Source organism: Hippopotamus amphibius, chromosome 4 (assembly GCF_030028045.1).
Source record: "Hippopotamus amphibius kiboko isolate mHipAmp2 chromosome 4, mHipAmp2.hap2, whole genome shotgun sequence".
Taxonomy (NCBI): Eukaryota; Metazoa; Chordata; class Mammalia; order Artiodactyla; family Hippopotamidae; genus Hippopotamus; species Hippopotamus amphibius.
The window spans coordinates 28,728,556-28,740,825 of NC_080189.1; the positions used below are offsets into that span (position 1 = coordinate 28,728,556).

The window sequence follows — 12,270 nt, forward strand, 5'->3', positions numbered from 1 at the left end:
TACCCAGAACTTGCCTTTTCACACCAGAATTCCTACTACTGGGGATGCTATTTCGATTCACAAACTGAAAACCAGCTTCCTGGGAAAGGGTGCTGGAGGCAACCAGTAAAGACCTGCTCAAGGCACCACTCAAGTGTGGAGCCTCAAATTCAGGGAACATGGGAAGGTGGGGAGAGGCCTCATTGTGGGCAGACTCAACCGCTCTCATGGTTTTGCCTTCTCCTAGACTTGGCCGGTCTGTATTCCAGTTCGTGTACACAAACTAAATAAGATCCGTTTTGCCTTTCAAACACCACGCCAGAAAATAGTCTTTTGATTTCTCGCACCCTTGGGCTTATCTCTCCACGTGAATTGTGACAGTAAAACAATAAAAATCGAGATTTAATTTTAACTCATGCTGATGAGTCTGGGGCAGTAAATGAAGATGATGGGCTAGAGAAATATTAATCCAGGTTGGCTATTTAACGCCAGCCTTTTTTTGAGGAGAACGCTACTGAAGGCACCTGTTCAGGACAATGAACTTCCTCAGCTGCATTTTAGTTTATCGCCGGTTCCTCCTCGTAGTTTTCACTCTGCTGGTTTTATTGCCGTTGCCCCTCACCCTCCGCACCAAGGTGAGTGAACTCGGGGAGTAGGCTGGTGGGTTTTCTGATTTATCTAACTGTCCTTTATTGTTGCTGTGTAATTATCTGGCTCAGAGCTGAACGGGTGGTGACGCCTTGAGCTTGAAATCAGGATGGTTATACATCGTGTTTGGTCCATTTTTTCTCCTTTTTAATAATTAATGTTGTTGATTCTCGGTATGATTAACTAGAATAATTAAATAGTATAGTCAATCAGAATTGTTCTCTGCCTGGCAACCAGATGAGAGGACGAACAAAAGAATCACAGCCCTTGAGATCCTGGCATTCTAGGTCTCAATCTCCAGAGAGCATCCTGGGTTAACACAATCCCTGCCCCTGAGCTAGGCAGCAATGTGATACTGGGAAAGAGCTAGGAGAAAAATTGGGCATCCTAGGGAGGTCTAGCGCAGACCAGTTTACTTGGCATCTCCGTGGCTTGGTGTGGGCCACGGAACCTCCTGGAAATTTACTTTCCTTACGGGATAAGAGGACATTGAAAGCATGAAGTAATTTTCCTTAGTTAATCAGAAAGTCTAATAAATTATCATACATGTTCTGATCATTTGAGATTTTATTTCCTTTCAGTGTACTTGTAGGGATTTTTCTGTTTGCTTTTTAAGTGTGGTCAGTCTATTAAGTCCAGAATAATAAACCCAATGCATTTTTAATAACTTGGTAAAATGATCTGTATCAGCAAATATTTCGTGTCTTCTCTATGCCAGGCATGATGAGCGTCTCTTGGTGGTAAGAGGTCACCAGAGCCAGGCTTTAGGTCCTAGGTTTCCACTTAGAAGCTGTGTGACCTGGACAAATTAATTGACCTCTCTATGCTTCCATCCTGTCGTATGTAAGATTGAGATAATAATAGTCTTGTTGTGAGGATTAAATAAATAAGCACTCATCAAGCACTTACTTGGAGCTGTGGCTGGCACACAGTAAGTGGGCTAGTGAGAATCTCCCCCAGTCTGTTGACTCCACAGCTGTGCAGATCCTGCCACCCCATGATGCCTTTTCTCTGAGTAGAAGAGAATCTTTCTGATGTTCTTCTCTAACAAGCATTAACCAAGGTTATACTAGTCTGGGTAAAAATAGAATCACAGTAATTATAATACTCCAGCCTCCCTCAGAAGTCTGCCACTGGACTAAAGGAAAGTCGTGTGAGCTAATGAAAAGTGCTGTTTGACCCTGCCAAGGTGTCCTCTACCTGCACAGTTGGCAAGGGGCCGGGCCTCTGCCACCCACAGCTGCAGGGTATCTCCTGTGGGAGGCAAGGGGGGACCACCACCCTCTCTCAGCGCTGAGGTCTCACAGTGCCCCGACGGGGGAGGGAAGAACTCCCCCCCCCACTTTTCATCACATATTGTTCTGAACCCCCAAAGTCTTAGAGAGTTTCCAATGAAAACAGCAGGCACTCTCCATTGTCTTTGGTTTGGTTGGTTTTGTTCTGCAAATTCTGTGTGACTAATTCTCCCCTCGTCCCCCTGCCCCTCCTACCCCAGCTAGTTCAAAGGATTCTTCCATGAGTCTCTGGCAGCCACTGGATGACACATGTGAATCACAGATGCAGGGATTTCACCTGAACACCCACCCCCTTCGAAGACTCGTTACTCCATCTAGCATGCATCATGGCCTCTTTTTCCAACTCCCTGGTTCTACCTGTCCGCTAGACCTGGCTGACTCCTCCCATGAGTACATCCTGGTTCATACCTGGATCACTGCTATATTTTAATATTTCTGGGTTAGTCTCAGCATAAATCCTTAGTTATGGAAGAGAAAAGAAATTAAACTAGTCAAGACAAACTTTGGCCATAACTGCATATCATCTCTGTGGCTTCTATGACATATATACCCATGACACTTTGATTATCTTCCATAATTTTCAGCGAAAGTGAATGTAAACTCTTTGAAAAGGAAGAACAAGTAAATAAATAAAAAGAAACGTTCTCCGTGCATGATTCATTAACCAGAAAGTGTACTCTTGCTAAGAAACGCAGTCATTGATTTTGTTTTTTCAAGGTGCAATGACAAGAGTACATTAGGTCTGTGGGGAAACCTGGCATCAAGTTGCATTTGATGAACTATGTTCCTCTTTCCTTTCCCTCTAATCAACTCATTTGTTAAAACTCAATATGTTAATGGGAGGATTTTTTTCTAGCACAATAACAGGATTTCATTTTTTGGCTACTTTAAGTGCGTATTTAACCATTTAATCGACTGCTAATTAAACCCAAAAAGCATTATTTTAACTGTTGCTTACAATGAAAGTAGAACTTTTTTTCAGAGAACATGGGCCTTTGGAAGGTATAAAATTTAAGTACAGTAGAGGCTTACTTTGATATGGATACAAATCAACTTGTAAATTTCACGCCAAACTGAGAACCCTATACTACTAAACACATGGTAATATAACAACTAAAAAATTCAAGCAAACAAAAAGTCAAGTTTCCTTTTAAAAACACAATAAATCTACAATGATGTAGAACCCACAAACGATAAAATAAATTGACTGATTTTTTTTTTTCCGTTTCCCTACTGATTACTGGGTTGTTTCTATAGATCGGCCTTAACCCCTACCTTAATTCCACCTTAATTCAAAAATGGAGCATCAGTGATGAAAGACCCTAAGTGGCTTTGCAATTTAATGTTCAAAAGAGAAGGGAAGGGTTTCACTTTGCAGAGCCTGCTTCTGTTCCAGGCATTCTGCCAGCTGCTTTACCCAATTATCTTATGTAGCCTTCATGACAAACCAAGGAGACAATCACGATGTTTCATTATTCTCATTTTACATTTAAGGAAACTGATGCTCAAAGATACATGACCCAACCAGGGCCACATAGATGCTATTGAAACTGGATTTGAACTCAGGTTCTGTCAGAACTCAGAATTCATGCTTCAACGATGGTTTTGCTTTACTCTTTTCTATATTTTGTATTTCCAAAGATTTACCCTCTATTTGAAGAGTTACATCGAGTGTGGCTTGATAATCATTTATTGACAACTCAGGCATAACTCTTTATAGTAATGCTTTAGACAGGTCAAACCAGGGAAGAGGTGTATCTTAGATGTTTCCTCAATTGACCTCATGCAACTCAATGTCTTTAAGGTAGAAAACTTCAGTGATTCTAACCACTGGGGATGGGCCTATGAGAACTAGAGTAGCAGTCTCATGTGTGTCATTTGCTGAATGTCCCAGAATCCCAGCTATACAAGCTGGTATTGTCAGCTTGTCAGGATGTGGTGCCCCTTCCCTTCACACCTGTGCCCAAATGTTTACCACGAGTCACGGCATTAAGTTTCCATCTTAAAATCTTCTAGTTGGAAGAGACCTTGGAACTGTGCATTTCAATATTTTCATGGAAATATTTCATGGCAGAAGAAAATATGCATCACCCCAGAAGCCCATGGCCATGAGTCAAACAGAAGCTCAAATTGAATCCTGATGAATTAGGTATTATAAGTGGTCAAATTTTGCAGATTAGAAATGGAGATAGAAACAAGTAAAGAGCTTACCAAAAAGTAGCTACACAGATGTTTCCAATCTACATCTGCCTGACTCTAGAGCCAGTGATCTCAACCACAGCTGAATATCTGTGTCTTTATAGCTTCCAAGGGCAATAAGTATACTCCTAAATATACTCACTTTACTAAAGGAATTTTATTTTCTTATTGTTTTACCCTGAAACATCAGAAATACTGTCTTTTTAATTGTCACATAAGTGTAAAAGTAGTCCTAGTTCTTCCCCAATTAGTAATTAGTGGTCAGTAAAACAAGCCTGTAATGTAATTGATATTTATGTAAATATTTGAGTAAAATTAATAATTGCACTGAATTTTTCTCTTTGGGGAGAGGAAATATCTTAAAAATTCGCAGACAAAAACTTGTTAAAATTGGCCTAGGCTACATGCCATAGTTCCAGCGATACTCTCTGTGCAACTTTTATGACCAATTCTAGCAGCTTGATTGATTTTACTCTTCTCAGAACTCTGTACTATTTCTTTGCTTATTTTTCTAGTTCTTGGCTTTTCTTTGTATTTCTTTTGATGGAACAAAATGATAAAAAGAAGGCCAGGTTTGTTTGAGGAGTTGTAAGAGGAGCAAATTGAACAATAATATTTTCTGCTTGTAGAGTGCATTTCTTCCAGGTATGTCATTCCATCTAGTTTATCTGCTCATTATAAGACCTCTTTTCCTTTCAGTTAAGGAGACAAGAAAAGAGCCACATGGATATATTGAGCAGCATTCCCTAGTTGATTGGTTGTAAATCCAAGACCAGATTTCAGGTTTCTGTCAGATACGTCAGGATTTCTCTGGAAAATATTTTACACCAAGAGAAACTTGAAGAGAAGAGAGGGGGAGAGCAGGTTAGGGATGGAGGAAACACATCTGGGAGGGACCCCTCCATGTCTGCAGCTGTTGTGGGCTGCTTCTGTTTCCTTCCCAAACTATGCATCTGGTGCACCATGAATTTCAAAGTTATAATAGAAATGAGGATAAGTAAAAGAAATGATACATAATGAGAGGCTTATGGTGATCCAGCTAGAAAAAAATAAACAGATAGGAGAAATATAGTGCTTGTAAAGAAATGTAAACCTTAAAGGGATAAAGTTTCTGATGGAAGGGGGAAAGTGGTAGGTTGAGAAGTCTGACAAAGGAAAAGAAAATGAGTGGTAGAGAATTTAAACAGAGCGCAAGTGAGAGAAGAAGGAGGGCATGAATTCCGAGAACACATAAGGAACTTCTAAAGGGGCAAATCAAGTAGTGAAACAGTTGATATTGTTTTCAGTGTTGGTCTAAATTATTATAGGGATTTAAGATAAAGGGCGGAAGGCTATAAATTTCAAGAAAGTGAACATTTTAGACACAAAAGAGCATCAGAATGATGGTGGGTAAGAAAAAAGAAAACATAGAGATCATGCTAATAGTAATGTGGTAGGAGATGAATGAAACCAGAAAATCTAAAAGTTATATAAATATATCTATTTCATGACTACTTGATGAGAACTTGCTGGGCCCAAAGTATTACGCTCAGTGAATGGTAGCATATTACACAGAAGTTTAAATTGATGTTTCTGCTTTCAAGTAGCTTGCACAATTGCTGACAAGTCAATATATACCATGGCCAACATTCATCACAAAATGAGGTTGTGTATAAATCCATGCCAAATGATGGAAACAAATCATTTGTGTTACAGACGTGTAATTAAGAGGTGAATATACCTCTGGGGAGTCATTATCCTCCGGCCTCTCTGTTCCCCCAACCACACACAGTCCCCGTTCCCCACAACCTGCTGCTCCTTCTGCTTTCTTTATCTCAGAGAATCTGCCACCCTGTTTCCAGGTCTGAAATCTGTGTGTCATGTCAGATCCCCCAGATATCCCTAAGCCCCCATCGCTCAGTCTGTGTCACTTTACCCGCCTCCCATCTGCATCGCCAGCTCCATTCCTGCTGGCACGGCTCTCCTCAAGGCTGTCTTCATCTCTCTCTTTCATAGACCATTTTCACACACTTTCCCCCAAAGTCTCCTGCCAGAGGACTATTTTTGAAATGTCAGCCTCGTCCTCTTGTACCACTGGTCAAGCCAAGGCTCCCTTTAACTGACGGGGGATAATATCTAAACAAAACCTGTATATACTGGTGGATCTTTGGGATTTTTGCCATTTACTTGTCCTAATAGCCACTCCCCAGCCCCGCCCCACCAAAGCCCCTGATAGCTATCTCCCACGTTCACATTTCCCATGGTAGCAATATTTCACTACCTGCCACCCCTACAACACCCATGATTATTCCTGCCCCTCTGTCTTTGCTCATGCTGCATCCTCCTGCTGGAACGCCCACTCCTCGCACCCTGTCCTTCTTGGGAAAGGCAGCTCGGGCTGTGATACAAACAGAATCATCCTCCGTGCTCTCAATGCACAGTCGCAGAGACGTCAGCCTCCACCATAGTACGTATTCCATTCTGCTTCTACCTTTACCTCCCCCTCTAAATTGCAGATACTTCAAGAACACGGAATGTGCTTAACCTGTTTCCTCTGGCCCAAGCACAGCGCCTGTCCCACAGTAGATAGTTGATAACTGTGCTGAATGAATGAAGTAAGAATCTCTCGTGGCAGAAGGATCTGGGTACCTAAGCTAGATCTCCTAGGAAGGATAGGACACAGGAGAAAGGAGATTATGAAAGGAAGCAGCTTCAAATAGAGTGCAGAGAGCGACTGAGGGACAGAACAAGAGTGCAGGTGTAGCAGGGTTGTGTCTCTTTCATGAAACTCTTCATTTCCTTTCATGATACATTTTTATACCTTGTTTGGTAACAATAATATATGTGAATATTGGCCTCCTAACAACCATTAGAATAGTCAATTTTATCCCCATTTTACAGATGAGCAAACAAACCCTCAAAGAGGTTAAGCAAGTTGCCTGAAGTCATGCAGTCTCTAAGAGGAGTGGGAGGATTTAAGTACAAGCTGTCTGACTCCCAAGCCCATCGACACTATTGCTTCTTTAATGGCATTTATATCAGATTTTTAAAACCCTGTGCACTGTTGTTCCTGCATTTGCAATTACAAAAACACATATTGAGATGAGGTCTCTCACTGCCTGGATTGCAGAGCAATCATGACCCTTGATAAACAAATAATGTGAGCAAGAAATAAACTTTGGTTATCTTAAGCTGCTGAGATTTAGAGAGTTTTGCCACAGCATAACCTAGGCTGTCCTGACTTATCTAGCATATTCTGAAAAACTTCCCAAGTGATTCTGTCCTGCTACCCTCTGGCCTATGTCCTCATCTATAAAATGAACAAGACTCTTAAAAGAGTTTTAAATGTTATCTATGGATTGGCTACCCCAGATTCACTTGAGATACCTGTTTTAAAATCACAACCTTTGGATGTAAAGTCCAGGATACTGCACCTTTAACAGACTCGTTATGATTCTGAAGCAGTTAATCCATGGACTGCATTTTGATCACATCCTAGTACATCATCAGGTTGAAGAACAAGATGATCTGTATGGCTATTTCCAGTTCCACTGTGTGCATGGGGTGTGAACACAGTACATCTCCATTGCTAATTGGTTTCGGAAGTTAAATGAAAAGGAGTTAAAAATTCCCTTGTAATTGACATAGTGGGGCCACCAATTACCCTTCCCTGCTACCCATTTTGGGCTAACAAGAAATGCTAATTATTTTTCCTTGACTTTGTAGTTGAGCTTCTTAGTCTCCATCTTCCAAGATGAGGCTATTTGGAGTCACTTTAAGCTTTGCAGTTAATACGGATTGAGTCTTGAGAAATTCCTGCAACGCGGTAGGCGTGTCACGAACCATGCAAAGCCCTTTACAGGCTCTGTCAAAAAATAATAGTCTTTTTCTTGTAGCACACCGATTTAGAATGCATGATTTTTCTCCTGTCTTAATTGCTTTGCGTTCTTTTTCAAAAATCAATTGCAGTGAGTGAGGCCTGTGATTGGTCCTACTTTTCTCAAGCTGTGCTGAGAGAGCGTACCCACAAATGCACTAATTCATCAGCCAAGTTACTCCCTAATATCAGTCAGTGTGTCATTAGAAAGGGGGAGAAAGGGTGAAAAAACTGTATTTTAAAGCCTAATTTATATTTCAATTCTATCCGGAGCCGTAATTTAAAAGAGAACCAAGGTGATTTTTAAATATAATCAGCCACATTTCCCAAGATAATTTGACACTCAGAACTTTGGCGGGGGGCGGGGGCGGGGCGGAGGGGGTCATGATCCACACTGCCTAGTCATGGCTGCATTTGCTTTTTTCTGCCTCTGTAGCAAGTTCCTGGCTGTACTTACTTGAGGTGGTTTAGATAAAATATGATTATGATGTTGTGAAATGGGGAAGTGGGAGAGTGTCAGCTACTGCGAAGTGACCTATGCAAGTAAAAGTTTTAGTTCTAATTCCACTTTATTAATAAGAGAGATGAAAACCTCAGGAGAACTATAGAGACAACTCATCCACTGGGATGAGCATCAAAATATCCAGTGCCAGACAAGTAGAACAGAAAAGAGAACAAAGCAAAGCAAAGAGGTTCCTAGGCTAAAGAATTTTGTGCCTAAGAGAGTGATTAATTATTTTATATAGGGATCAAGATACATGAATAAAAACAAGATATATGAATAAAAAAAGACACAGAGGAAAAAAACTTCATTCATTTAATGAAGATTACTGGGCGCTAACTATATGCCAGGCATTATTTTAAGTGCTGGGAATAGGGCAGTAAATGAAATAAGATGCGCTCTCATGGATATACTGGATTGAACTCTACTGCATCCTAGCAATATGATTATTGATCCTTAGTTGAACGTGGAATTACAATGCCTACTTTATAGAATTTTGGTAAGGACTACATAAAACAAGTCATGTGGAGCACCAAGTATTATATCTGGCATGTAGTAGGCATTCATAAATGTTATTTTCCCCTCTTACTTAGTCATAAGTCAGAAAAGCAGATATGTCTGTTTACTTGGCAAATATCTTTAGCTCATAAATAAGATTTCATATCTATAAAGCCTATGATCAGCAGTCCAGATGAAATTTGTACAATTAAGATCCCCCTCTCACCTGCTTCTCCACCTTTAACACAAAGCAAATAAATATTTCTGTAGATGAGAATGGGTCAGAAAAGCAAGCAAGCAGAGCAAATGTGAGAGCCTGTGGTCTCCCATGTCATTCTGGGGTCAGAGTTCATTTCAACGTCACAAACTAAGGGCTGGAGAGTGGTCACCTTGGCAGCTATGGAAGACCAAAAAAAGCTAGACTGACAACTGTCTGTGGTGGCATTCATAGGAAGCAGATTCTGCCCAGCCTCCCAGCCAGGGCTGATCCAAGCTTCCTGATCCAGCTAGAGGACTGGATTTGCATCTTCCTGGCATAACAGGACCTCAGGCTGACAAGATAAGGCAGGTTCTGTACTGTGAGCTAGGGAATGGCTGGAGGCAACTGGGAAACTTCTAGATGGTGAATAATGAGTACAGAAAGAAAAAACACAAAAACAAAACTACCACACAGGGTAAATCTGAAAATAAAATTTCAAAATGCAATAAGACAAGCAAGAAAGTCTGACAATGAAATCAACACAGAGATGAAAACACTCCACATGAAATGAAAATAATAGGAAAATCAGCAGATAAGGAAAGGGGAAAAAATCCACAATAGATGACAAATTATTTTTAAAATAGAAATACACCAATTACATACCAACAAACTAAGTAACAAAGAAGTGGATAAGATCCTAGAAATATACAACCCATCAAGACTGAATCATAAAGAAACAGAACACCTGAACAGACCAATATTAAGGGAGGTACTTGAATCAGTAATCAAAAACTTCCTAAGAAAGAAAAGCCCAGGACCAGGGCTTCACTGGTAAATTTTACCAATTATTTTTTAAAAGAATTAATGCCAATCCTTTTCTTTCTTTTTTTTAAAATTAATTAATTTTGTTGGCTGTGTTGGGTCTTTGTTGCTGTGCTTGGGCTTTCCTTAGTTGTGATGAGTGGGGGCTACTCTTCGTTGTGGTGCGTGGGCTCCTCGTTGCCGCGGCTTCTCTTCTTGTGTAGCACAGACTCTAGGCACGTGGGCTTCAGTAGTTGCAGCACATGGGCTCAATAGTTGTGGCTCACAGGCTCTAAAGCGCAGGCTCAATAGTTGTGGCACACGGGCTTAGTTGCTCTGCGGCATGTGGGATCTTCCTGGAGCAGGGCTTGAACCCGTGTCCCCTGCATTGGCAGGCGGATTCTTAACCACTGTGCCACGTAGGAAGCCCCAGTGCCAATCCTTTTCAAATTCTTCCAAATAATTGAAGAGCAATGAACATTTCCAAACTGATTTTTTGAGGCCAGCATTATCCTGATAGCAAAATCAGGCAAAGAGACAATACAATGAAAGAAAATCACAGGCTCATTTCACTGATAAATGTGCACGTAAAAATCCTCAACAAAATACTAGCCTACCAAACTCATTAACACATTAAAAGGATCATGCAACATGACCAAGTGGGATCTATCCCTGGGATACAAGGATGATTCAATATACACAAATCAGTTAATGTGATGTATCACATTAACAGAATGAAGGATTTTTTAAAATCATCTCAATAGATGCACACAAATCACTGACAAAATTCAACATCCTTTCATGATTAAAAAAAACTCTCAACAAATCAAGTATAGAAGGAATGAACCTCAACATGATGAAGGATGTATATAACAAGCGCACATATAACATCATACTCAATGGTGAAAAACTGAAAGCTTTGGCTCTAAGATCAGATATAAGACAAGGATGCCCATTCTCACTTCTTCTATTTAATACAGTATTGGAAGTCCTAACCAGGGTAATTAGGCAAGAAAAAGAAAGAAAAGACATCCAATTGGAAAGGGAGAAGTAAAACGATCTTAGGTATAGAAAACTATAAATACTCAATAAAAAACTGTTAGAACTAATAAATCCAGTGAAGTTGCAGGATACAAAATCAGCATAAAAAATCAGCTGTTTTCTACACACTAACAACTATCAGAAAAGAAAATTAAGAAAATAATCCCATTTACAATAGCATCAAAAAGAGTAAAATATTTAGGAATAAGCTTAACCAAGGAATTTCACCTTCTACACTGAAAACTATAAAACTAAAACATTGGAGGATTAAAAGATGGTGGCGAAGTAGAGGGACATGGAATGCATCCCTCTCCACAGATGCATTGGGAATGCACGGAAGGATGCAATAATTCCCAAAGAGAACCACGTGAACACCAGCAGACGGCCTCGGACACCAGAAAGGACTGCAAGGAGCCCGACATAACCGGTAGGGAGGCATCAACGACGGCTCAAAGAGGGTGAAGCAGTGGAGCCGTGGCAGACAGGAGGGAGTGAGAGACACACGGAGGGTCCGCAGAGCAGCTCGGCGTTCCCGGACCAAGACGTCAATCCACAGCTGAACAGAGGGTCCGGGAGCCGGAGCGTGGGAACCGGACAGCTGGTTCAGGGTGAGAAACATTGTTGCCAGTAAGGTGACGGACCGAGAGGACAGGAGGGAAGAGGTCCACGGCGAGGAGTGCCTGCCCCTGAGAGCTGCCCGGCCATGATGGCGACTGGAGGCTGCAGGCTCAGGGCGGAGGGAAGAGACGTGGGCATAGCCTCTCTCTCTCTTTCGGAGCCTCTGCAACAGGCAGTGGAGAGACGCCCTGCAGGCCACCTAAGGCGCTCAGGGATAACAAGCACCCTCAGGCACTTGGGCGGGGCTAGATTAAAACCCCTTGGAAAGCCGGCAGCAAGGAGGCTGCCGAGAAAAAAACAAACAAAAAAAACCCGAGAGAGGCCCAACTCTAAGACTTTCTATTTACACCTGAGCCACCAGCGTCCCTCTGCAGCAGGCACCTCCAAGCCCGACTGAAACAACAGTGCACCACTGCTCACTCACTCCCAGGGGAAGGGGCCACTATTGTACCCTCTCCCTCCCCACACACCGAGGCTTAGAGACAAACAATAAAGGAACCTCGGCTGGTCACAGAATAATACAAAAAAACCCAAGGTGAGTAGAAGGACACTTACAGCTGAGACTCTAAGGAAACAGAAAAATTAGTATCGATCCTATTGAACTGGTCCATTCTGGGATCAGTTCTGGATTTTT

General features: G+C 41.5%; 1 protein-coding gene across 1 annotated transcript in view; it reads left to right on the plus strand.

The window, feature by feature from the left end:
* Positions 1–511: 511 nt before the first annotated feature.
* The window catches only part of SLC13A1 (solute carrier family 13 member 1), an 88,608-nt gene continuing 76,849 nt past the window's right edge, over positions 512–12,270 (plus strand). The window contains exon 1 of the mRNA XM_057732968.1: positions 512–614. Within this exon, the coding sequence (XP_057588951.1) occupies positions 516–614 (99 nt within the window). The 5' untranslated portion in view covers positions 512–515. The remainder of the gene's footprint in view (positions 615–12,270) is intronic.